This window comes from Canis lupus, chromosome 16, assembly GCF_048164855.1.
Source record: "Canis lupus baileyi chromosome 16, mCanLup2.hap1, whole genome shotgun sequence".
Classification (NCBI taxonomy): Eukaryota; Metazoa; Chordata; class Mammalia; order Carnivora; family Canidae; genus Canis; species Canis lupus.
In genome coordinates, this window is record NC_132853.1 from 24098462 (window position 1) to 24125658 (window position 27197).

Consider the following 27197-nt stretch of genomic DNA (forward strand, 5'->3'; position numbering starts at 1 on the left):
CTCAGAAGCAAACTGAAATTCACCTAAACTATATAATTAAGCCATGCTAATACCATTATTTTTCCCATCCCAGGCCCTTTAAGAAATAAAATATATATACAGCAGTTTGTTTTAGTATTGCTTTGGTTTTAAGATGAAAATACTTTATCTTGAATACTGATTTATTTTTTAAAGTATTCTGAGGCAGTGAAAACAGGAATCCCACACACATATATTCCTCACCTCCTGTATTTTCATTCTTTTTAGTAATACCATAGGAAATATAAATACCATAGCCAATCTTAAGCTGCCCCCCACCTCCATTTCTTCTTTATGGCCTTTGGTTCTTCACTTCGTATTACAAAGTACTGTGTCTTTGGGGATCCTTAGTTATAGACAACAGAAATGGTTTTGTTCTGAATTGCTACTTCACCCAAAGCAATAGAAATCTTTCCTAGAGACAAAGAAGTCTGTGCTGAGACTTTTGGCCACTGGATGCCACTGTTGATCCAGCAGAGGTCAGCAGATGAGCAGAGGCATCTTCAGAAGAAGTACTTCTCTTCTTTGTCTCAGAAGATCCTTTCACATCTCTACCTCAAAAATACCTTATGGCTGGCAGAGAAAAGCATATATCCTTGATTTAGCAAGCATCTCTCGGTACATTTTTGCCTCCACGGATTTCAGAATCTCATTTTCAAGAAACGAATGGTTGTCCTTCAGCGAGCGGCGAAGTACTCACGGCACACATGGGCTCAGCACTCGGTCTTCTTTCTTTTCCTGCATTCCTTGAATAATTGTAGAGAACTACATGCTATACTTAATGCTCTTTGTGATTCTCAGGACATTCTCCTTTTCTTCCTGCTTTCTACTACCTCTTCCCTGTGGGCAGTGATTTGTAGTCAGGCTGCAGAGCTGCTTCTGATTTCCTTCCCTCCTCATCGTTCCCCTTGTCTTTCTGAATTGCTTTCCCTGTCCTACTTTTTTATTTGAGGATACATATCCAGTTTGGTGAAGGAAAGCCGACTGAAAAATGAGAGAAACGGTTCTTAACTGTTTGTTGAGAAATCTTATTCTCCTTTCCATCTCAAGGATGTGAATCTTGGTTATTCCTGATACGGCTTCGAAATTTGGCTACTTGTCCCTCCCAACAGCTGAGGTATACACATCCCTAGGGATAAAGACAAGATTTGAACAGAACTATGATCCTATTTTCTCTCTCCAGTCTTCCGTGGTTGTGTGTATATAAAATATAAACTGCTAGATTATTGTTAGTAATGGTAGCAGTGGTACTAGTAGTAGAGATGCAAGGATGAGATAAGGACAAGTAAAGGAGGAAAGGTAAAACAGCCTTTGTAAAAACCAGAAAAATGTTAAAATTGCTTTAATGCCTTTTTAGATCTAAAGTCTTTTTGTTAGTTTAGGAATGTAAAATGTGTTATCAGATTTAATCACCAAATGAAATATTCCATTATAGAGTATAAGTTTTTTGCTAAATTATAGATTTGCTACTTCAATTTAGTTTTATAAAATTTTATATTTTCTTACAAATGTTCTTGTTACAATTTGAAGTTATGACCTTATTCTGACACCAACTGGTATACTGTGATTCAATTCTGACAGTAACCACCTTGAGTTAGATAACACAAATTAAGGGCTCAGTTCTTCAAAAACCTGTCCCGATTTCAGGTAGGCCCACGAGTGGGGTTCCCAGGTCACCTGCACTTCTGACCAACTGGCTAAAAATTTGGGGGTTCCTATGACCTCATCCAGTTTAGTAATTCACTAGAACAACTTACAAAAATCAGAAAACACTATACCTATGAACACAGTTTATTATAAAGGGCACATATCAGAACTAGCCAAATGAAGAGACACACGGAGTAAAGTCTGGGTAGGTCCAGAACACAGAGCTTTCCTGTTATTTCCTTTGGAATCAGGTACTCCTCCTTGTAGCTATCAGTATGTTCACCAGCTACAAAGTTCTATTTAGCTTCAGTGTCCAGAGTTTTTATCATGGTTTCATTACAGTGGGACGATCGAATCACAAATTACATTCAACTCAATCTCTGATCCCTCTCCCCTCCCCAGAGGTCCAGCTGGCTCAGAGCCACCAACCCTCTAATCACATGGTTGGTCTTCCTAGAGAGCAACCCTTGTCCTGAGTTATCTCATCTCTTAGCATAAACTCGGATATAATCAAGGGGCTCATGAATAATGAAGATACTTCTGTTTCTTTTGAGAAATTGTAGGGATTTAGAATCTCTCTCCAAGGAACCAGGGACAAAGGCCTGTCAAATTCTTTACAGTAGGTCTATTTACCTTATAAAAGAATTCTAAGGTCTCTAAATTTTATAGATTTTATTTATTTTTATTTTAGAGAAAGAGTGTGCACAAGCTGGGGGGAGGGGCAGAGTGATAGAGGATCTCAAGCAAGACCCCGCATTCAGTGTAGACCCCGATGTGGGACTTGATCCCACAACCCTGAGATCATGACCTCAGCCAAAACCAAAAGGCAGATGCTCAACCAATTGAGCCACTTAGGCACCCGAGGGTCTCTTAATTTTAGCTAGTTTTGAGGCAAGTTCCAACTTTTTCTTACCTCTAGTAGTAGTATTCTTTCCTATTACTGTTTTGAAGAAGTAGGCAATGAACATATTGGTTTTTATTCTACAGAAGTAAGTCACAGGAGATGATCTGTCTGTTCCATTCCCAATCTCACAAGGCTCAAGGACACAATTATGTCCACTAACCTCTAGATTAATTATTTTCAGAATTATTTAGGAAATATTTTTAAACTACCGAATACCAGGATTCTGATTTATTTTGAATCAAACTCCAGAGGATCGCTTTTTGAAAATTCTGATGAGCACCTGAATAGTAAAGATCACTACCGCTAGACCGGAGCTGTCCAATAGAAATACGACACATGCCACATATGTTAAATTCTAGTTTTTGTTGGCCACGTTTAAAAGGATAATAAGAAACAGATAAAATTACGTTTAACACCATTTTCTTTAACCCATCATATCCAAAATATCATTTCAATATGTAATAAAATAAATTATTAATGATATTTTTTCATTTTTCATACTCAGTCTTTGAAATTTAGAGTGTATTTTTACTTATAATATGTCTCAATACAGATTAGTCATATTTCAAGCACTTCCCAGCCACACAGACATTTCAACTCTAGACCAAAAATTAATTAGGACAATCACATTGAGCCCTCTTTATTTTATGTTAATGGTAGTGCCCCTGGGATGGATTTAAAAAAACAAAACAAAACAAAAAACCTCTTATGTTTCTTAGTAGCTACAGGAATTCTCCACACCTGAAACTATAGGTATTCTACTACCAAATTTAATCATTAAAAATTACTCAGAACAGAGGGCAAGCATATGAATATACATATTTTACTTATCAATGTAAAACAAAATTTTACAGTATTTTTCCCAGTTGGGGTTAACAAACCAAAAATACTTGGGGGAGAAAGCAGATACATTCTTTTTTTTTTTTTTTTTTTTAATTTTTATTTATTTATGATAGTCACAGAGAGAGAGAGAGGCGCAGAGACACAGGCAGAGTGAGAAGCAGGCTCCATGCACCGGGAGCCCGATGTGGGATTCAATCCCGGGTCTCCAGGATCGCGCCCTGGGCCAAAGGCAGGCACCAAACCGCTGCGCCACCCAGGGATCCCCAGATACATTCTTAAACCAATTTTTTGCATTTTCTTTCCTGTTGCTTGGTTTTCACATTCCTAGCTAGGCATTTGTTTGAAGTAGACTAACTTTGTCCAGCAATCCTTAGAAGTGAGTATCTTTCTAAGTGTTACCAAAGCAAGACTACAGTCTCTTATTGTGTATGGAATCACCTGGTGGAATTCCATTCCTCCAGTTTATTTTTGACTAGTAATTTAGCTCTTGTGGGTTGGGACGAACATGGCTCTCTGCAAACTGACGACAGCAGAGTATTTTTTCTGAAAAATGCCTTAGATACGTGTCCCATTGGGATGGGTTTTGATTTTTAGAGAAGTAAGCAAAACACAAGCCAATTCCATTGTAAATAAGTAGAGAGCAGCCTCTAAGAAGGGAGAAGACACCATTTTGGGGGGCACACTTGGGCAGTTAATGTGTGGCCAACATGTTTGATGCCTTTTTATTTTTGTTTAAATTTATCATGGGATTTTGTATTGCTTGACATATTTGAAAATATGACGTATTTTCCGATACTTTCAATACTTATTTATCATAGAGGGGTGCCTGGGTAGTTCAGTCGGTTTGCTGACTGCCTTTGGCTCAGGTCATGATTCTGGGCTCCTGGGATTGAGCCCTATATCTGGCTTCCTGTTCAGCGGAGAATCTGCTCCTCCCTCTCCTGCTCCTCTGACTTGTGGTCTCTCTTGCTCATTGTCTCTCAAAAAAATAAATACTTTTAAAAAAATTGTTAAAAAAAACTTATTGTGGAAAGAACACTTAACATGAGATCTACCCTCTTAACAAATGTTTAAGTGTCACAGTATGTTATTGTTGACTTTAGGTTTAATGTTGTATGATAGCTCTCTAGGGCTTACTCATTTTGCTTGACTGAAACTTTTAAACATTTACTTACTGTATGTTTCAATATAATTGGGCAGTGGGGTTTTTTCTGATACTCCTCTCAATATTTAAAACAAAAAAAAGATGACTGAACAGTTTCTTTCTATAATCCCTATGACTTTTTGTATCATTCTTTCTGCTAGGTAGACTTCAGTCAGGGCAAGTTATGTTATCTTCTTGATCTTGTACCTAAGACTTGGAAATTTTTTCTGGAAGCTGTAGTTACAACTTATTTGACATCTCCAGGTCTTCAGAGGATCCAGTTATTAGAGCTTCACTTAGGGAAGCTCCTGGTGTAGATATACCCTTTTCTTCTTAAATTCCCTTCACTTGAACAGAACTGCAGAAAAATTTCTGACTTAAGCATAATAGGAAACCTATATATGTGTTGCATGTATGTGTGTGTTTGTGTTTCTTCTGAGGTTTAAAGACTATTTCCTATTGCATGAGAATTTTGACAGGAGAGGATTTTTTTGTTGTTTAAAGATTTTAAGTAATCTCTACACCTAACATGGGGCTCGAACTCATGACCCTGAAATTGAGAATTGCATGCTCAGGGTACCCCGGGTGGCTCAGTAGTTGAGCATCTGCCTTTGGCTTAGGTCATGATCACAGGGTCCTGGGATAGAGTGCCACATCGGGCTTCCCTCAGGGAGCCTGTTTCTCCCTCTGCCTGTGTCTCTGCCTCTCTCTCTGTGTTCCTCATGAATAAATAAAGTTAAAAAAAAAGTTGCATGCTTCACTGAGTCAGCCAGGTGCCCCTTATATGTTTTGTTTTTTTTTAAAGGTGCCTTGTAATCAGTTAGCAATTGTTTTTCAAGTAGCGAGTGAGTTTTAGTTTTTTAAGTCATTTTCTTAGTGTAGGACTAGTTAGAACAGCTGGTATGCACTGAAAGAACATTTTCTTATTATTCAGACTTTCAGGATTTACTTCTCTTGTCTAAGATTCCATCAGCCCAGGTCTTTAGTGAATTCAACCAGTATTTTGCATGGATTGATCCTTGAGCCCAGACTCTATCATTTAGCATTCCTTTTTCTCTTCTTTCAGCCAGTGAGGCTCAGGGTTTAGAGCCCTAGGGGTATGTGTGTTTGTCTTTTTTCTCATTCCAAACCATAGTTGATCACTCTTTGGTGTTGGTAATGGAAAATCTTGTTACACTAAAGCTTTGTTCTGAATGCCTTTATTTTGACAACTCATGGAATCATTTGACATGTAGGATATCACTCTGCTTTGGGCACATTAAGTAACTCAGAATAATCTGAAAGCAAGTAAGTTCTTTAGTCAGTTTATGTATCTGATCTTTTAAATATAGCTATATTCATAGAATGTAAAGTATTATCCCATGAACTCTGTGACTATGTATCTTAGAGTAATCTGGGAGTGTGAAATTTAAAACTGCAAATGATTTTCATAAGTAATACACATTAGTGAACATAGTTTTTTTAATTTTTTAATCTGTGATTCAAATTAGAAGCATCACAATTGATGCAGGAGGTAGAAGTATACTTTGTTGTATGTTTCTATACATATATAATGGGTGAGGACCTATTGGTGTTTATTTCCACCTATTTCTTAGATGGAAATCCATGCTTCAGTTAAGTCAAGTTGTGTTACATCTTCCCTGCTGTTAGCTCCATGTGACCTTGGCCTTCTGTGTTAAAATGTTTTGATTCAGGCACTTTCTGTTGCACATGTCTCACATCCAGAAGAGGTTGGCTGTGTTCTCCCCTGATAGCACATATTTTGGTCATGACTGCGTTTAGGCTGCTTGGCACCTTCAATGTTTAGCTGCCAGTAAGTGGCCTCTGGACCTTCTTATGAAGAAGGTTTTGAGGAAGTTGAGAAATCAGAAAACCTCCATGTGACTAATGAGCATCCTGCAGCCATTCTTGAGAATTCTTTTTTTGTTTGTTTGTTTGTTTTTATTTATTTATGATAGTCACAGAGAGAGAGAGAGAGAGAGGCAGAGACATAGGCAGAGGAAGAAGCAGGCTCCATGCACCAGGAGCCTGACGTGGGATTCGATCCCGGGTCTCCAGGATCGCGCCCTGGGCCAAAGGCAGGTGCCAAACCGCTGCGCCACCCAGGGATCCCGAGAATTCTGATAATCTGATACCCAGAGATTAGAGCCTTCTTTGGATACTACTGAGATACTCAAAAGTCATCCAACTTGTAGCATTTTTTAGCAGTGGGAGCATTTGGCTGTAGTTAGCAGGCCATAAAGAGTTATAAATAAATAAAATCCTACAGTGCTTGCTTCCTTCATTCAGGGTAGTCTGTTGATCAGATGCAAGCATCTGGCAGAAGAGAAGATTCTCAGCAGGTTTAAGTGCTTACCAAAGTGCTTTCCTGTATCCATGGCTCAGCTTCTAGTCTCTGCTGTGTTATTTTGGCACTCTAGACTTGTAAGATTGGAGAGCCGGGTTTAAAACTCTCAATATATCATTAGGGTAGCCCAAGGTCCCTTCTTGTCAAAGAAGACTAGCTGATTCCAGGGGAAAGGAAAAGCAGAATCCAGGGCACCTGTAAATCCCTGTAGTTTTGTGCTGTGGGTTTGTAGCTAATTATACAGCAGGCAACAGTAATATGCTGTAGCTCTGTTGGCATACTTGTTTCAAAAAGAGCAAAACCTTCCAGCAGAGCAAAGAAGGGGCTTTGAAGGAGCAGCAAATGAATGAAGCAATGATCATTTTATTGTAAATGAAAGCTCTATAGTGGAATCAGGGCATCTGAACTGCAAGGAGGTGGTGGGGGAGATGCCAATAGAAATACATGGTTCACATGTATTTTACAGCTCTTGATTTGGATTCTCCTGCAGAAATATAGTCACACAAGGAGACCACCACTGGTCACAGCCAGCCAAATTGCTCTTTCTCTTACGGCAGTGCTGTTAGCGACTGCTAGTAGGTTATTCAGCCGACCTCTTCTGATTCTGCTTTGCTGCCTTATTTCAAAAGATTTGCCCTATACTGCCTTTCAGTCACAGCTTGATGTAACCACTGCTTGTTTGCATGCATCCCCATCATTTTCATATAGGGTCTTTTTTTTTTTTTTTTAAGTTAGAAGGCGAAAGAATCGGGAGCGTTTTTATGATAAAAGATTTATGTAGGGCCAGCTAGAATCGAGCAAAATGAAATTCAGCTGGAAGGGATGGTAAAAGGCTGAGAGAACTTGTGACTGCCAGAGAAGTCAGTGTTCCTTAAATAAAGAGGGTTCAGCTAGCAGGCAGCAACTCTGACTTTGCATTCATATTGAAGCAGGCTCTCCAGCCATTCTGTGCAGGCAGATCAATAAAATCAGAGGTGACTTAATGCCAAGAACCTCAGAGTTCAAAGGATTTCTCTTGTCCTTCTTTAAATTTAGTCTATATTGATGTGGAATGCTAGCCTCAGGAACAGAGATGAGAAAATGCTAAGTCTAGAATCTGGCTTATGACACTGTGTTGAGCAGCATCCTTGGAAAATTTTATTCCCTTTATTTTCTCAGTTATCATATCTGCAAAATGGAGCAAATGTGCTGGGAGGAAAATGATTCCAGTATTTATCAAAACCCCGTGAATAAAGATTCATTATGATAAGTGCTTCCAGTAGTTTTAATGACAAATGTCTACCGAAAAGTGAATTTATATCCCACTTATGTATTCAAAAATGCAGTTGACTGCCTTTTCAGAGATGGAGAGTTTGACTATTTTTGCATGATGAGTATGTAGTGAAATGTAGTAGATTGTATTTTATTAAAAGCTCTATAAATGGCATATATGGCTCCTTACAATCTCTTCCTTGGTTGTTCATCTTTGTGCAGACCATGGATCTAGGCCTCTAGTGTGTCACAGTAGTGTGCAGTATCCCACACTGGTCATATTCTTAAATTGATCAACCCTGTGTAGGGCAACAGAATATACAAATGATCATTATGGACATTGTTAAGTATTTACCTGGTGATAGAGTTGATCCTTCTTTCCCTGCTCATCTCCTGTGCAGCCACACAGATTCTTATTCTGCCCAAGAGGATAAGCCGCATCTAAACTTAAATCTTCTATGAATGATTTGGGGCCATTCTGTTGAACACTGGAGATGTTGGGAGTTACTCTTCTTACCCCGTTCTGTGTAGATGGTGCAGGTTCCTATAATACAGCAGCAGGGGGCTCCCTAGGAGAGGTTTGACAATTGCTAATGAGGAAGGGCCAGCTTTTTGTTGGGGACATTCTTCTCAATCCAGGCCCTTTCTGCTGCAAACTTGGCCCTCATCCTGTGAAGACTCCCGAAGGATTATAGTGCAGCTACAGAACAGTGGTACCACTTTACTAGTTTAAAAAACTGGTTAGCAGTTTGAGAGATTATACTGGTTTCCAAATTCCAGAAACCTGTGAATGGTTGGAGCCTGAGACTGCTGTGATTGTAGGATTCTTCTCTCTGAACTGAGGTTCATGGTAGACTGTGCAGTTGTCTTCTTTCTTTAGAATCCTTGATATCTCAAAAGAAGACTTTCCTATAGTCTCATTAGCGTTTCCTGTTAGTTTTCTGCTTAGTTACAACTGCTTCTGCCCTAGAACCTGTGCATACCTTTTGTTTGTTGAGGATGGCCACCGTGCATTATAGCTAAGGAGCTCTTATAAAATGAAACCCATTTCCCTGAATGAGAGGCTCAAAGAATCCAAACAGCAAAAGTGCAGGTTTTTGCACTCAGGTTGTTCTTGCTGCCTTATGAATTTGCTCTGTGATACAGGTTTGATGCAAAGAGCATTGCTACTCACAAATCACACAAGGTATACAGTTTGTGTGCAGTGATATGTCACAGCTTTTTATTTATATGGCCAGCTCAGTCTATTCTGCTCCTTTCACTGCCATGAAAAGTGCATCATTTTCCTCCCTCTCTCCTCCTTCCCACATATCATCAGCACCACCCACTATGTTCTGCCCATTAAGTCCTGTGTGTGCCAGAAAACCCCAACAATGATTAAATGCTGATAAAAGAGTGTTAGAAGGTTAAGATATCAACCAATCAATGCCCTTAGATTGCTCCTAAATTGTGAGTGGTAAGTATAACTTTGCCCTTTTAACATTGAAAATAAGAATTTTTTTTTTCAGTTGAGAAAATGACTTACGCCAAATTAAGGAGGGGAAAAAAAGCATTGGTGGCAAAGACCAAAGAGAATGCAGGAGACTTGCCTTGCAGTTTCCATTCTTGCCTAATCTTTCTTTCATGATTTTGGCACATTTTTGGTCAGGAAATCCTAAGACTAGCCAAATTTAGGTATGATTTTAGTTATGAGAGACCTAGAGTTTTTGAGTTTACAACAACCTTAAAAAGTCATTATGACTCTAAGATCATTTAATTTAAAATGTATAAATTGCTTATTTTAACAGTCACTCTAGTTGTAGAATCATTTATCATTACATTCCTACATTATTTTCAGGTGTGTTTTTGGTTTGTTTTTTTTAAGCTCCCATAGTGTGGAGTACCCTCGTTTCCAACACCACCACCATCTCTCACTATCTCCCTGGTCTGTGGGAGGAAGAGCCTGGTTAAAAAGCTTAGAAGAGATAGCTAGGAATCTAGATTCTGGGCTACTTTTGAGACTGTGAGTTCACCTCATATCCTAGAAAAGCAGTTAAGGTAGGAGGGGCTATGGAATCAACTTCTCTGGAATTCCTTACTAAATTTTCAGTAAAATAGGAACAAGAAAGAAAATTCTGTAAGAATCTTGTCAAGAATGACATTTCATGTTGAAGCTTAAGATAATACAACATATCCATATAACTTAAATTAATTTTCATGAGCCTGTGTTTTATCACTATTCTGCATTATTTTTTGTAATAGAAGTATTTTTTTAAAATCCATGGTAAATACATTTCAGCCCTTTCTGTCAACAGTTGCTGTGGTGAGGTAGGTCAGGAGGTTGCCTCTTTGGAGGCACCCTGGGGGTTGAAGGGTAATGAGCACTTAATTATGTCTGCTGAATGCCAGAGCTGCCAGACTGGAGCACCTCATGACCAGTCTGTATCTGCTCTGACAATTCTTTTATTATGGCTTTCACTAACCTACCAGTAACTAACTGTGGTTGTTTAATTACAGAGGGAACATCCCCACGCTAAACAGGTACCGTATGTTTAGTTTCTTTTCCAATTAAAAGCACCTTTTTTGTATCTTAGAATAGTGAAATCGGGGAAAAAATAACACTACCTTTGAAAAGTAATATGCTGTCTTTTGCTAGGGAGTCCTGAGCTCCCCTTTGGACATACTAAATTATTCTTTCTTTGAAAAACATGTCTTCAGCTTTTCTTCAGCTTTTCAAAAAGCAACACTTGAAAAGCCTCAGCATGGAGAAGCTCCCCTCATCTAGCTGTATACATTAGGGAAGTTGTCCGCCTGATGTTCACCTTTGCTGTAAACATCTTCTTTCACTACATTCTCTGTCTAGTTTGGGGCTTCTGGTGGGGGTGGGGTGGAGGGCTGAAGCCTTTAAGGTTACTCCTACCCTGGCAAATTATTCACAATTGTTTTCAATTTTTAGTTTCTCAAGTTTGCTTCTCCTTTTAGAAGAATGCAAACACAGGAATAGCTGATCTCATGTTTTATCAGTTTGTTAGCTACTTCTCTAAAGCGTTACAAAGATGTGAAAGTCAAATTTTATTTCAGACTCATAAGATTAACATTAGAAAATTATATCTAAGTTTTGATGTGTGTAGCCCTGTGAAGAAGTTTCCAGGCCAATATAACACGTGATATTTTGGTATTTTGAGTTCCTTCTGCTTCTGAGCCAAGCAAGGCAACACAATGCAAGTTTGAGAGGATAGCCGTTCTGATTGGAATTGAATCTACAAAATGCCAAAGTAGTAATGTTGGTGGCAAGCTCTTTGTAGATGATCAATTATACACTGAAATATTTATGGGCTTAGGTTTATTTTGTTCCTCCCCCTTTCAATATTAAGGAATCAAAACCTATTGTAGCTTTTAGAGTCCAATTTGGATGGGGAGAGAAGAAGGAAGTGCTTTGGTTTGGTCTTTGTGTCTACCCTTAGAGAGTGGGCTTGATTCATTCCTGCCTGCCAGGGCAGCTACCTCCTGGCTCTTGAGCATAGGAGAGGGGGAAACTGAATAGTGGCCCTTTCCCTGGGGTTCAGTTGAGTGAAAAAAATACTTAACCCTATGCCTGCCACAAATAGCATATTCAGAGGGAGTTCCCTTTAAGTCTGGAACCCTTGTATCTTTCCTGTCTAATGTCAGGCAGGTAGAAAAGATATAATGCCTCACAAACTTGCTCCTTTAATACATATATTTGGTGATCCTAGAAAAGAGGATGATAGCATTTCTGAGTTCATATAACTCTGAATCCCAGTTTCTAGTGAGCACCATGTGTAAGACTTGCTTGATGTGTGTTTCATTTGTTTGTTTCATTCATGGTATCAATGGTTTCCTCTCCCACTCTTCCTTTCTATTCTCTACTACTGTCAGAAGATGAAGTGCCTTTTTCATAGTCCTCATTTGCCAGAGGAATAAAAATTTGGAGTGCCAGTCTCTATAGTCTGTGTGAGCAGCACTCCCATCCCCTAAAAAATTCCATTGCCTTTTATAATTACACTTTGAATAGAGTGCAGTCTGTACCCAGGTCAGAGATCTGCATTGCTGCCTCTCTTCCCCCTTGCAGCACTGCAGGTGGTGCACTTCAGGGAGATTTTGAGCAGCTCCCCCAAAGTTCAGGTGCCACTGCTTTGCTCTGAACTTGCTTCAGATCAGTATGCTGGTAACCTGTCAGGCAAGTCCTGAAGGTGTCCTTTACTTGGTCCTTCCTAACAGGCTGTCCTGATGGACTGGGCATTTGGAAATACTTCCCAGTATGGCTTAGTAGTACATACTGCTGAGGTGCATCAAGGAATGTACAGACTCCTTATATCTCAGTTCTCTTCGAGCATCTCCATTTAGCACCTGTTTGTCATGCTTACACATACTTTGAGACCCATGCTCTGCCCTTTTGCATCTTGCTGGGATTTATTAAGAGCGTTCAGTGAAGATATGTTTCCTTTGATATAGAAGTATTTAAATATAAAAAAGGAAATTTTGCAATTTTGAGTTGAAAAATGTCTCTTTTGCAAAAAGGGAGGAGCTATATTCCTTATAACTGCCCTGTCAAGGAAGGAATAAATACCTCAATAAAGTTCCTTTTCTAGACTGTGACTTGTTTCTGTATGATAAATAAGGTTTTCTATGATGACTTACTAAGCCATTCCAAATAACTTAGTTGTTGTACACACATATATCTGTGAATACTTAAGGCATTTTTCTCTAGGAATTATAATAGATTAAGTGTTGCTTAGTTACAACCCATTTGACTTGCTTCCTTCCTTTTATAAGAGGGAATGTTTTAGGGAAGGTGAAGAGCAGGATGGTTTTTAACCCCTATGTGCTATCCATTCATTAGACATGTATTTAAACAGCCACATAGTTCTTGACTATCCTTAGATTTTATTTGGAGAAATTTGGGGGTGCTAAAAATAGTTGGTGTGGGGCAAATTCAGATGAAAGGGTTAATATAAATCCATCAACACAGTTTTATCCATGCTGGGTAAAAAAACCAAATCTGCTCTGCAACCTGACCCTACTTCAGAGTTTTCTCCTGTTTCTTTCCTCTATTGTTACTCTCCTAGTCCTGTTCCTACCTTCCTTGTCTAATGCACTTGATTGAATTACAATTTAGAATGTCCTTCTCCTCCAACCTCAACCACTATGGCATGACTCATGTAGCTAGTGTCAGCGATGTGCTTTTGGACAACTCATTCACTCCACCATGTCAACGGATGGGCGGAATGGTCTCTTTTCGGACTTTCGAAGATTTTGTCAGGTAAGATACTGTGGAACTGTGTCTGTGTGAGGGGAGTCACAGGCATCTCTGTTTTGGGGTCTCTGATTTCTGCCAAATGAGTAAAGGCCCCCGGATAGCCATGAGCCAGCTAAGGAGATCCAGCCTTTGCTGTATATGTCCTTGGAGAAGTATATGTTCTTTCTTTCCTACCTCTGATTCAGACTCTAGGAGCCTCTACTTGTTATAGGAGCCTGGCCAGAAAAAAGAAACAAACAAAAAACATCTTTTCCTTAGGAGCTAACAGAAGAAGCGTCTGCTCTGTGATGAGTGAAATGTCAGGAGAAATTAAACACAACACCAGAGTGAGCCCCACCAGAGACAATACATCTTTTGATTAAATGCATTCAGCATCTATCTCTTGATGTATACTGATGTGTTACCCTAGGGGGAGGGGTAATTACATTGGTCTGTCACTGCTCTAGTCCCAGGCTCTTTCTGTTACTTTAAGACTGATGATGACATCAGTGCTCATAGCTTACATATGAAAAAAAAAAAAACAAAACTGTAGATCATTCTTTTTTACAAAGAAAAAATATATATGGTTTATTAAAGTTTAAACAATCCATCCTCCTAATTTCTGCCACTTGGTGAAATTTTGCATGTCACCTCTAGCCACTGGTGATTCTCTTCAGTTGACTATTGAACACAGCAGGATAGATTCTTCTTGGGCTGGCAAGAAGTCCATTGGGACTGGGCTGGCAATGGCAGCGTTAGTTTCCTGCCACTCAGGTTTTCTGCCACTTGGATTTTCATGGTGGGTGTTTCTCTGGTATTTTTCAGGATCTTTGATGAAGTGATGGGCTGCTTCTGTGATTCTCCACCGCAAAGCCCTACATTCCCTGAGGCAGGTCACACATCTCTATACGATGAAGACAAGGTATAGTGTCTCCTTTGAGAAACTGCTTTGTTATTTAGACACAGGATTTGTAGTGTATGCTCTCTCTCTGACTTTGGAACATTATAGAGAAAAACTCATCTTTTTATCCTACTTTATATTATTTAGTTTTATAAGCCTCATCAAAATATTTTTGGGAGCAGATGGAATATAAATTCTAACCTAAAAAAACTGTATTAATCTTGGAATCCATAGTGAGAATACCAAATGGGCTCAGCTACACCCATTGCAGCTGCCTCTGAGTCTCTGAATGTTGTGTTTGTTTGTTTTTTAAGATTCTATTTATTTGATATAGAGAGAGCAGAGAGCACAAGCAGGGGAAGCAGTAGAAGGAGAGGGAGAAGCAAGCGTTCTGCTGAGCAGGGAACCCAATGACCCTGGGGTTGCGACCTGATATAAAGGCAGATGCTTAACCAACTGAGCCACCCAGATGACCCTGAATGTTGTTTTAAAGACTTGAGCTGTGGTTGCTGTAATTCTTAGTGATGGCTTGTACATTTGCAGAATGCTATTATAATATTCAGGGAATTGTGAACTTTAGATAGCGGGAAAAAATAGGCCTTTTGTTTAAAACTTTTCTTTTTCTTTTCTTTTCTTTTTTTTTAAAAGATTTTATTTATTCACGATAGACAGAGAGGCAGAGACACACAGGCAGAGGGAGAAGCAGGCTCTATGCAGGGAGCTAAAACTTTTCTTCTATTAAATACCTTCTTTTCATTTCTCAGTAACAGATGATTCTGTTTTTTCCCTATGAGGTTATTTCCCATGGTTTGATATTCCATCGTATGGTAAATGGTTAGGAAATATATTATGTGGGGATATGTTCAGGTGGCTTCTTTCACTCATTTTGCTTCCCATTCCGTGAGGAAATGTGGCAAATGTTTTCATTCCCATTTTATTGGTGAAATACTTGAGGATACAGTGGTCTTGTAGTTCATGTCAAGTAAAGATTTGAAGCCACCTCTAGCTAATGCCTTTACTGCCTTATCTGTGAAAAGTTAGGTGTTTTACTTAATTTAATCTCTTATGGATGCTGGACAGTGGTTTCAATTTAGTGTAAATATACTAGTGGTGAACCAGAATATCCTGTGGGGTGTATCTCTTTTTCAGGTATGCTACCAAGTACTGTAACTTCTCTCTGCCTCTGTATTAGCCAGCCTCCTAAATTTGTTTGTCATATGTTCTTGAGTTACAGGTCCCCAGGGATGAACCAATTCACATTCTGAATGTGGCTATCAAGACTGACTGTGATATTGAGGATGACAGACTGGCAGCTATGTTCAGAGAGTTTACCCAACAAAATGTAAGTCCTCTGTTGGGTGGAAACAGGTGGTATAGCCTATCCACCTTTTCATTAGTTGCTGCTTATAAGGCCGATAATGGCTATGTGCTTTATGTAATTGTGCCTGTACATAATGAATGTCTTATATCAGGAAATATAGACCTCAAATACTCAAAATGTTTTAAGGAAAGTAAGTTGTGTTCCTAAATCTTTCCCAGAGTTCTGTCTTGAACTTCCATTCACCTGCTGAGTATTAGCTTTTGGTGACTTTACTCCACATGTCTAGACCCAGATTCCCCCAAGTTTCCTTCTATGTCCTTCCCCTGGTGCCCCACTCCCTTGAAAATATCATTTATACTTCCATCCTCCTTTCCATTTTTGTGTTCTTTGGATATCTTGTGTTGACATCAAATGTCATAGTTTAAACCTAAATTTCCATCTTTTTCCTTCACTTCTATATGACTCCCCTCACAAATAACCAAATCTCTCCCCCAAAACAAATAACCAAACCCTTTACCCTTGGTCATTCAGCAACCATTGACTTCTTCCTTTCCTGGCAGTTCCATTAATCTGCCTCTCTTCCTACAATCTATACTTGTTTATTTCTATTTGGTCAGTCACCAGTGTCTGTGAGGTTTTTCTTTGCAGTGTCTATTTCTTTTTCTTAGTTTTTAATTCTGGACTGCAGTCTTTCTAGTGTAAACTCTTGCTTCTCATGCGAGGCACAGCAACAGGTTTACTTGTGATCCACCTATATTCCCCTTGCTCTCCCCTCAACCCCCAGGTTTTGTTCTGCTCACCTCCACAAAGTTAAATGTCCAAAATGCCCCCTCACCAAATTATTCTGCTCAGCAATGGTTCTCTCAGCTTCAAGATATGTCTGTAACTTGATATTTAATATTATCCCTTTTTTTAAAAAAAAGATTTTATTTATTTATTCATGAGAGACAGAGAGAGAGAGAGAGGCAGAGGGAGAAGCAGGCTCCATGCCGAGAGCCCAATGCGGGACTCAGTCCCGGATCTCCAGGATCATGCCCTGGGCTGAAGGCAGGCGCTAAACTGCTGAGCCACCCAGGGATTCCCTAATATTATCCCATTAACAAAGGCTCACAGTCCAGCCTTTGCTGCTCCTAAGTCTTTGTCTCATTTTCCTTTGTTTATTTCATCTCTTCTGTGGACTTACCTGGAAGGTTTTCTACATACTCACTCATCCTAACTTCTATCCAATTTCTCTCTCTCTCTCTCTCTTTTCCTTCCTCCCTTCTTCCTTCCTCTTTCCTCCTGCTTGTTTTAAGAGCTCTCTCAAATTTTATCTCTTTCATGAGGACTTCTTTGAGTAGACCTCAGTAAAATGTATTTTTCTTCCTTGCATTTTTGATTGGTCAGCATACATTTTTAGCAGTGATAACACTATTTATAAAGAACTCCTATGTAAATTCATTTATACTTATCACAATCCCATGGGACTGGATTAATCAGGAATTACTCTGTTGTACACATGGGGAAAAGTTCAAGTTCAGCTAGATTAAGGCCCCTTGCTCACCCATAGTAGATGATATAACAAAAACTGGAATTTAAGGCTTGTAATGCCAGCCCTAGGGGGCACAAACCTAGGTGCTTTAGTAAATAATTGGGGCCGCATTCTTGGCCCTGAAGATGCTTATAGTATAGTTGGAAGGAATGGGTAGGCATGCTCAAATAATAATCTGCAGTTCTATTTTATCGTGACATGATAGAAGCCAAAGCACCTCTTTTCAGCTGCCCTTAATGACAGGACCCAAGTGTTTTCTTTGAGTGGAAAACACCTAGCTCATAGTGCTTGTTATGAAGAAAGCACGCAGTAGATGTTTTTAAAATTTTTATTTTTTTATTTTTTTATTTTTTTTTAATTTTTATTTATTTATGATAGAGAGAGAGAGAGAGAGAGAGAGAGAGGCAGAGAGCATAGGCAGAGGGAGAAGCAGGCTCCATGCACCGGGAGCCCAACGTGGGATTCGATCCTGGGTGTCCAGGATCGCGCCCTGAGCCAAAGGCAGGCGCTAAACCGCTGCGCCACCCAGGGATCCCAAAAATTTTATTTCACAGTATAAATAATTAGTGCGATAAGCATTCACATTATGCTAATGGTAGGTTTTCAGGAAAAGATGGTCACTTTGTGCTTTACGTGAGTCTTCACATTTAATCTATTATACTCTCACATCACATAAACTGACTGTGAGATCATAGTGGCCAACATGAGGAAAAGGTACTTCCAAAGAAGTGAAGGTATGGAACATGTCTGAGAATTTTTCTTTAAAAGAGAAATTTACCTTTCTTCTTGCCTTGAACTAGTGACCGCCTAAAATTAACCTGAGACCAGCGACCAAGGTAACCTCAGTTGGAAGAGACCTAGTGTTGTGTGTGGCTGCTGACTTGCTGCTTGATGAAATAATCTATGACCATTTCTTCTCAAGTTTTGAGGCGCTAATTGTCTATATTTGATTTTTCTGACCTCAACTTTAGCCTTTTTATTACCTTCAGATCCAAGTCTTCTATATCATCACACATAGATTTAAAGAAGCAGTTTCTTTATTTTCACTACATGTATTTGTAACATTAACTGGCAATAGGAAATTGCCTTTTTCTTTACTGAACTTATAAACTGAGGCACAGAGAAATCCAGCATCTTTGCCTGTGACTTTTTGGAAGGCTAAGGGTACACTGTGCTGACATTCTAAGCCTAGAGAAGCCATTAACTGCATCAGGTACTGTGCTTATCTAGGAATATTTGGCATTTTCACCTCCTTGTTTTGAAAACAAGACAAAACAAAACATGAAAAGGAAGGAAAAGCAATTAAAAAAAAACTTAAAGTCAAAACTAGTTTTGTTTTTCATTTCGTGATCATGCTTCTAGCAGTTTAGAAAAAGTTTTTTTTTTTAAGCACACATTAAACTATCAAATAGGTTGATCCAAATTGTCCAAATAATCTTCTAGTCCCAGCATGTCTTTTTTTCTCTCATAGAAATTAGGATCATATATTTGTAAATGACTTGTGGAGGAGATTGAAGCAGTCAGTGTAAATGGAGTTTCTCCAGGTGCTGACGCCTAATCGCTGGGTAATAGCTGTGGACTTGCTGTGAGACCCGCATTATTACAATGTAATCAGAATCCTGTTGCTCTGCTGTTATTGTCAGCCACTTGTGGAATTTTAAAAGCAATAACAATTTTGATTTTAAATCATGGCATTATTAAAGTTATTTTCTTCCCTTGCCAGAACACAGCTATTGATGCTTGTCTTTGAAGGACTTGCCTGTAGTGGAATTCTTTGTCAGTGTTGGGGGAAAAAAACATTTCTGTTTCTTGGCATGCTGAAAGACTGATAACCACCGCAACCCCCACTCCACTCTGTTCTTTTAAAATAGTTTTTTCTTATTGAGTATCAATACTTGGTTATTTACACTAATGGTTATGATTCAGTACAGATCATTTTTAAATGTTATTAAGCCAAAATTTATTCATGTTTGGCCTAGGGATTTATTACTCGAAAATTAATTTTTCCAGTTATCTTTTGTTTATGCTGTTAATTTTATTGCTAAGCAGGGCCATAGTAGAAATGGAGAAGTAGGAGGAAAATGGCTGGGGAATGTTCTTGTTTGTAGGGAGAAGCTAATTTGGATTTAAAAAATGTATAGTATCATGAAACTTAAGAATTGACTTATGAACCTAGCTCTTGGTTCAAGTTATAACAAGGAATGTGATCAAACTAAAGTGAATGTAGGTTGTGAAAGCATACATATTTTTTTCTATCTGTGTTCGTATATTCTCTCAGGCAATTCAAATGGTGGAATTGCCTTTCTGTTTGTTGCTACGTAGCCTTTGCTATTACTCTTTGTTAGGAACGTTTAAAAGCATGTCTCTTACTTAATTTATTAACCTGCTTCTTTGTCTCTACTTCCGAGATAAGTGAGCAGTATAGTATAGAGGAAGGCTTAGATCCGAAGGCCCAAGACTCCTGTCAGGGTCTGTCTTGAAACTGATGGTTTCTGTTGACTTGTGATATACTGCTTGCCTGTACCAAGTGGAGATGTAAATAACCACTAAGTTTAAAAGCCTGTTAAACATTGCTTTTACCAATTTTTAAAGAGAATCTTTTTTAAAAATGCTTTCAAGTAAATTGGAGGGGTGGGGAATGTTTTAGAAGAACTGAAAAAAAGATCAGGACTTACTATGTTGAATTCTAGGAATGCAGTATCCGATGATAGGTAATATCTGTAAATAACAGTGTAGGACTTGAATTTTTGGTTTTATGGAAATTTCTTCTTTTCCCTCTATCTGATGACATTTAGCTTCTATATCAGTATTGTATTTCACAGTTGTATACAGGCCAGCCATTGTGATTTTTTTTTATATATATATATAAGCAGAAGTTGTGTCCACCTTGAGAGAATTTAGGTGACCTTATGTGATCCTTCTCCACAAAGTTCTCCTTCAGTTTTGTCCAGATCAATCTATGAAACCTATTCCATCGGAGCCAGGTTGAGTCTTATTTGCAAGTTGAAGGTACTCAAGCAAGATGTAGATATCTAGAATGGGTGCTTGCCTTAGTCAGAGCTTTAGGAAGACCAAATGGGGCAAAATTTAGGATGAATGGAGATCTCACCTATCTTCTGTTTTACATGTTTATTCATAGAAAGCTACCCTGGTTGAGCATGGGATACGGCGCCTTACTTTCCTGGTTGCACAAAAGGTACTGGCATGTGAATGATACCTCTCCATTGTGTCTTACATTGCTCCTAGAACTTTAAAAAATAAAATATGAAATTATAATCATATTCTTATAGAATCTGTGCAGATGAAGAACTTTTTCTATAAATTTAATCAAGAAAAAAGCCCATTAATTTAATTGATTGCCTTTTACTTAATTCGTTTTAAATTTTATTACTGATTGCCAGCTTCTGTTTTTCCTTCTTTTTTGTCCTTCATTTAAAAGGATTTCAGGAAACAGGTCAACTATGAGGTGGATCAGAGATTTCATGTAAGTAAAAGGAATCACAATGAAAAATTACTTATTGTTTTATCTGTTTGCCACTGATTATTTAAATATATAGAATATATGTGAGTTATTTGAAAAGGCTGAATTGATAATTGTTTCTTCTTCTTTTAGAAAGTGTTAGAATCCACTTTTATAAGTGTTCAAGGTGGTGGTGGTATTCTTTAACCCTGTAATGAAATCTCAGTATCACTCTGAGAAGTAGTTATGAATGCATTTATCCAAATGACTAAGGATGAAGCAGGAACTAACTAGTAATTTCTTCTGTGTACATAGTGAATATAGGGACTCAGTAATTAAGAACTGCTGGTTGATGGTCACCTGGGTGGTGTAGTTGATTGAGTATCCGACTTGGTTTGGGCACAGGTGATGATCTCAGAGTCATGAGATGATCGAGGCCCCTGTCAAGCTCCGCATTCAGCACAGAGTCTGTCTGGGTTTCTGTCTCCCTCTGTCCCTCCCCTCTGTGCTTGCACACTCTCTCCCCCGCCCCAAATAAGTAATTCTTTAAAAAAAAAAAAAAAAAGCACACACAGAAAACTGCCAGATTGTACTTTGGGGTCTTGGCTTCTACCAAAGTTGGATTCAAATTCTATTATGGAGAATTCTCAATTCTGAAAAATCATTTATTATTAAAATATTTTAACAGAACCCAAGTTGATGTTTCTGTTTTATGTTAATTCTAGGAACAGGAAATAAGTAAAATTAAGCTTTAAGTTGCTTGTTCTCCCATTTAAGTGAACTAACTGTTAATATTTATGAGATTAAAATTAAGCTTTAAGTTGGTTGTTCTCCCATTTAAGTGAATTAACTGTTAATATTTATGAAAAGAGAACTAAGTTAATAGCCTGACATCTAAACTATGGTATATTCATGATCATACCTACTAGGAGGGTAGCCATAAGGTCAAAAATCCAGTTTGCAATCTGTCATTTTCTTTTTCTTTTTTAAGATTTTATTTATTTATGTGAGAGAAAGCACAGAGGGAGAGAGAAAAGCAGACTCCCACTGAGCAGAAAGCCCCATTGGGGGCTCAATTCCAGGACCTGAAAATCATGACCTGAGCCAAAGGCAGACGCTTAACCAACTAAGCCACTCAGGTGTCCCAGGATATCATTTTCTAAAATGACTGATTATAATCAACATATTTCTTTAAAAATTGATCTTAATGTAAGTAAGATTCCAGAAGATATTAGTTTGGAAGTCTTAATTTTCCTGATAAGAATTTTGTTTTGTTTTGCTTTGCTTTAACAATTAAGATAATTAAGTTAGTTTTCAAATACTGCTCATTCGCAATAATGAAGGTGGCATTTGGGATTTTGGAAAGGACTTTCTAAATTCAAGGACCTATGTGTGATTGCTTTTATCCCTCTTTGTTTCACATTTTGTTTTCCTTCTCACAGTTGACCTTGTTGGTCTAGTCTATAGAGAAACAAGACAGACTACCCTGCAAACTAAAGAGCTAAGGTTTTCTGAAATGTTTTAGGAAATGTGGACTACACAACTCCCCTGTGTTATTGATGTCAGGAAATCTAGCGGAGTGCAGATATACATCAATCAATAACTTTATTTTTATTTATTTTTTTAAAAATTTTTTTATAAATTTATTTTTTATTGGTGTTCAATTTGCCAACATATAGAATAATACCCAGTGCTCATCCCGTCAAGTGCCCACTGCAGTGCCCGTCACACAGTCTCCCCCACCCCCCTTCCACCTCACCTCCCCTTCCACCACCCCTAGTTTGTTTCCCAGAGTTAGGAGTCTTTCATGTTCTGTCTCCCTTTCGGATATTTCCCACTCATTTTTTCTCCTTCAGTCAATAACTTTAGATAGGAATCTGGAAGCAGTGAAGTATAAGGAGCTTAAAGAGAACCCTGGAGCTTTAGGAGGAAAAATCAGGAGCTTAGAATATGAAGTTGATACTTGGAATAGAATATGGGAGCCCATGAATAAATAGTATGGCTGGTAAATGCTGATCAGAACTAAGGTAGATATGCCTGAGCCCAGACCTGGGTCTGGGAAGAGTATTGGGCTAGGTTCTTAAGTCTTAATGTGATATTTCATTTCTCACTAACTGTGGAGTAATATTCTGGGAAATAATAGTGAAATTATAAAATTATTTTCCTTTTCCCTAATAGTTCAGATTGAGTCTTCATGTCTATAGCAGAGTAACTGGTTTCCTATAATAAGTATTCTGTGATAAATTAAAACCCTTCACTAAAACTTTTTTTTTCACTAAAACTTTTAAAGAGCCAAAGCAGTTAAATCTCATGGGTGTTATTTTTCTTTCATACATTCTTACTTTCGAATATATGTCATGTCCTAGCATGTATCTATAGCCTTAAAGCATTCTTTTTTTCTTTTTCTTTGCTATCCAATAGGTTAAATAGGGACATGCATAGGCAAAATCTGCTAGGAAATGAGCCCAGCAGCTGAGCTTCCCCAGAATCATTGTCCGGTTCCTATTTATAATGGCATCGAATGGGAAATCAGTTAAATTACCAAGTGATCTGTCATTAATGTAGGATAGGTTGCTTTAGGACAGAGAGAACATTTAAGGTTTAGGTGTGGACTGGAGTTTTTCCAAAGAATTGAATGGCAGAGGAGTTGGGGTGTTTTTATGTTAGGCTCCTTAGAAATGATTATTGGTTATGTAGGGTGTAAGGGCAACTATTACTGAGCTCCATTCAGGATCTACAATAGCCAGCAAGCCTTGGCAGGAGTTGTACAAATCCAGGGCTCACTCACATGGTACTGCTGTGAGTTCCTCTGCTGGTGGTAGCTTGCCATTCATGAAGGATGCTTAGCCTCTGTCATGTCATCTGATGTGTGCTTGCCCCATAGTTAGTGTAGTGTGAAAAAGAGGAAGCTTTCTGGGAGTGTTAGAGATGAATCCCTTGATCTCTCTGGCTTCTTGGTAATCCACTGTGATGTATGCAGCCTGCCCTGTTCTACACGGTGAAATCCCTATATTATTGAATAGAGGAGAGACTGAGCATATGAGGGGGCAAGGAGAGGAGGAAGGTTACCAAGTCTGTTCAAGAACAACATTGGCTGGTATGGAATGAGGCTGCTGTGCTGTTCATGGTCCTCTGGCTGCTTCCAAACCAAAACCAGGCACATGAGGTCCAGACAAGAAAGATTCCTAGAGAGTGTCTGTATTGTTAGGTGCTTATTTCAGATGCCAGTGAAGGCTGTAAGCATTTCTAAAACTTCCTCGTCTCTAATTACCACAGTCCCCAGAGAGCTGAGCCCTGGAATGTCTGCTGCTGCCTTAGTCTCTTAAGAGACTCTCTTAAAATACGGAGCCTGTTCTTTTGCACTGGCTGGTGGTATTCACCAGGAGTAAGGAGGCTTGGTCTCTAGGCTGTTTCCATGGCCATCTAATTAAATCAGGTGCCCCAGACAGGACTTGAATAACTGCTTAACATTGATATTTAAACAAAGTTTGAGGAGAAACAAACCCATCCTTGTAAATATCTCCTTCATATGAAAAAAAAATTGAAGCTTTGAAAGCAAAAGAACAAGTTTTTCGAGTTTCTGCATCTGAATAAGCTCTCCAGTCTTATGTAGTACTTAAGTCTCTTTGTAAGTATTACTCACATTTCAGATCTAGAATTCCAGAAAGTACAGCAGAAGATGCTGTTTGATTGGGATGTAAGTATCATGCTTTTTGAAGCTTTCCATGTTTTTTTCAGTGAAGTTTTGTTAAAGATACTAAAATGCGAATTTTCAGGATTTCTTCTGATCCTTTGCAACCTAAACAAAAGCATTAGGTCCAAGCACGGTGACAGGATTCTAAAATCAGTTTTGCATCTAAGTTTCCTTTTGCTTCTTGCTTGTAAGATTTTATGAGATCTTAAAATTTTTGCTATAAATCACCTGGGAGATAGTTGTTGTTTTACCAGTTTTATAGGAGCGATTCCCACTTTAAAATGTTTTGGATTATTTGCGCTTGAAGGAAGAACCCACTATCAAAAATAGTTATCATGGTTAGTAGTTCATTTCTTTAAATAAAATTGGTATGTCAGTTATATCTCAGTAAAGCTGGAAAAAATTGGTAGTTTTGTTTGCTAGTGGATCAACTCTTAGTTTTTCAAAAGGTTTGGTTTGGGTTTTGTTTTAATTACAGTCTATATAATTAGTTCTCAGCATGTTGAGGTAAAAGAGAATTGCACCAGCAAGTTTCCAATTTCTTCATCTCATTAGGTTTTTAACACGATTATTAGTATCATAATCAGCTATGATGTTTTCTGTTGCAGGTTTTCACATTCTCTGATTTGCAGGGTGTCTTGATTGGCTAATTTAGGCAAATTATTTTGATTGTCTTGATGATGGTTGGCTGATTAGAACACAGCAGGGGTATAATTTCTTCCTGAGAAATGTTGCATTCTTTTGGTTTTTGGTACCAGAACACTAAGAGGGTTTTTCTTTGTGTACATTCAATTATGATATTTGCCCATAACACTGGTAGAATGCCTGGAAAGCAATTACATTAGTGATAGAATAAGCATGAACGCTGTTAGTGGAAAAATTGCAAGTCTCAGGATGAGGTAGGGTGAAGGAGTTTCCTACAACTGTAGGACCAGACTTCTGTGTTTCTTCTCTGTATGTCCTGTGTTTCTGTGATTGTTTTAAGCACAGAAAGAGGTGACTTGCTACAAAAGTCTTCAGAACTTATATAGCTTTCCAAGAATCGCTCAGTAATCCTGGTTTTCTCATCCTACAGAACTTCTGGTCATCTCTTGTTCTGAATGCTTCACATTCAGGAGGACTTCACCATGGAACAAAAAAATTTGCTCAAAACTTAAAAAAAAAAAAGTTTGCTTATATCATAAGACTTTTCCTTAAACTTAATGAAAGCAGTCATTTGATTTTGGTCATCTTTGCCCATCTCTGCCAAGAATTAGTCAGTCTCTTTCATTATTTGTCAAAGCTAATTCCATTCAGATTGTTTGCTTCCCATGTCTTTCAGTTACTACAAATTTTCTTAATTGGCTGAGTGGTAAAGACAGCATTTTTTTTTGGTTATTATTGTAATGTTTTTGAAGAAAAAACATGGTTTTGATTTTGTGTATTTTCACACTTGAATAAATGGTATACTGCATAAATATTTTAATTAATAGTTCTGGCAGAATAAGCTGTTTGCTTAAAAGACTTTATCACTTTCTTTGACACTTCTTTCAGAAAATTTCATGGAAGGATTTTATTACCTTTCCTTTTTGACCTGTGTTGCTTTTTTAGCTAATGCTCTGAAAGCCATACCTCTCAAGAATAAACCAAAACTAGGCTATATAAAGCCATGAGCATGAAATCTAACTGACAACTCGCTGAACATCTTCCTGCTTAACCTTGAAGTCATCCTCAAGTTCTTCACTATGATTCAGGGGAATTATTTAGAACAAAACATCATCAGTAAAAGATCAGTGCTGTATAAAACCCACTTTCAGAGGGCTTTTAAAGACCCAAGCTAGACAGGGGATTTCCTGGGCTTGCTAAACAAGCTCCAAGAAGCCTGTTAAATGCAGTTTTACAGTTAAAATGCCAAGGAAATGTAAAAAGATTTATTAACTGTGTAAGCTTTAGTTAAGGAATGAAGTGTAAATACCTGTGGAAAGTATTCAAGAAGTTCTCAGGAAATTCAAGAACAAGTTTTCAGCATGAATTTTGCTTTATTTGTTTTTTTTTCCTTTAAAGCCTTAATTTCTGTTTTTTTACCTCATCAAAGAGAAGCCATCTAAATAGGGAATTTGGGTTATGATAAGAGTAGAAAGGTAGTGCCCTACATTTGACAGAGAGTGGTAGAAATGAAAAGGTGTGGGCTCTGGCATCAGAAAGACTCACGTTCACGTTCTGGTTCTATTATCCTGGGCGTATCACTTGGCCCCAGATATGCCCAGGATATCCTCAGCTGTAAAATGGGTCATCATATGTTTCTATGAAGTTGTTCAGAGCATTTGATGGGACAGCACATGAGAGAATCTGCCACCTAGAAGGCTTTCAGTTTATGTTTCCTTCATGCTTCCTAAAGCTCATTGAAGGATATTTAGGCAGCTAGCTAGTCCTGGTCTCTCTGCCTTGTACCAATAAGTGTTTGATTATATTGCACTCATAATGAAGAAGATACCTAATGAAACCTCCTATAGAGGCAAATAGTAATGACTTGATTCCAACACTGCCAGTGGAGCCTCCCATCCGAGAAACAGAGGTATTTGGTGTTAATAAGTTAAATTTCAGAAACTAATGGACTCTGCTAATTGAATTCATCTTTGTTAATTAATAAGGTTCTAGGAAATTGGTTGCTTTGTTTTATAATGCCCTGCAAAAGAGCAGTAAGACCTAATGACTTCAAGTTCACTAGTTCCATCCCATTCTCTCCCTATACATAGAGTGGTGGTGACCAAAGTAACATCTTACACTTTGTCTTGAAATGTTATTGTTTAAACTCTTGGAATTATTGACTTGAGAGTGAATGTGGAAAAAACATGGATTGGGGATCCTGTGCTATCTGGCTAGTTTACATTTTAAGAGTTTCTTAAGGAGAAACTTGGGAA

The 27197-nt window shown here is 38.2% G+C and overlaps 1 protein-coding gene across 15 annotated transcripts in view; it reads left to right on the forward strand.

The window, feature by feature from the left end:
* The window catches only part of ACACA (acetyl-CoA carboxylase alpha), a 284702-nt gene that overhangs the window by 151196 nt on the left and 106309 nt on the right, over positions 1 to 27197 (forward strand). For 12 of the 15 annotated variants that reach the window (XM_072779617.1, XM_072779606.1, XM_072779611.1 and 9 more), the window contains 6 exons: positions 10651 to 10674; positions 13271 to 13414; positions 14216 to 14312; positions 15526 to 15633; positions 20283 to 20339; positions 20583 to 20627. In XM_072779617.1, the coding sequence (XP_072635718.1) occupies positions 10651 to 10674; positions 13271 to 13414; positions 14216 to 14312; positions 15526 to 15633; positions 20283 to 20339; positions 20583 to 20627 (475 nt within the window). The remainder of the gene's footprint in view (positions 1 to 10650; positions 10675 to 13270; positions 13415 to 14215; positions 14313 to 15525; positions 15634 to 20282; positions 20340 to 20582; positions 20628 to 27197) is intronic. The other 3 variants (XM_072779608.1, XM_072779607.1, XM_072779609.1) reach the window with 3 other exon arrangements.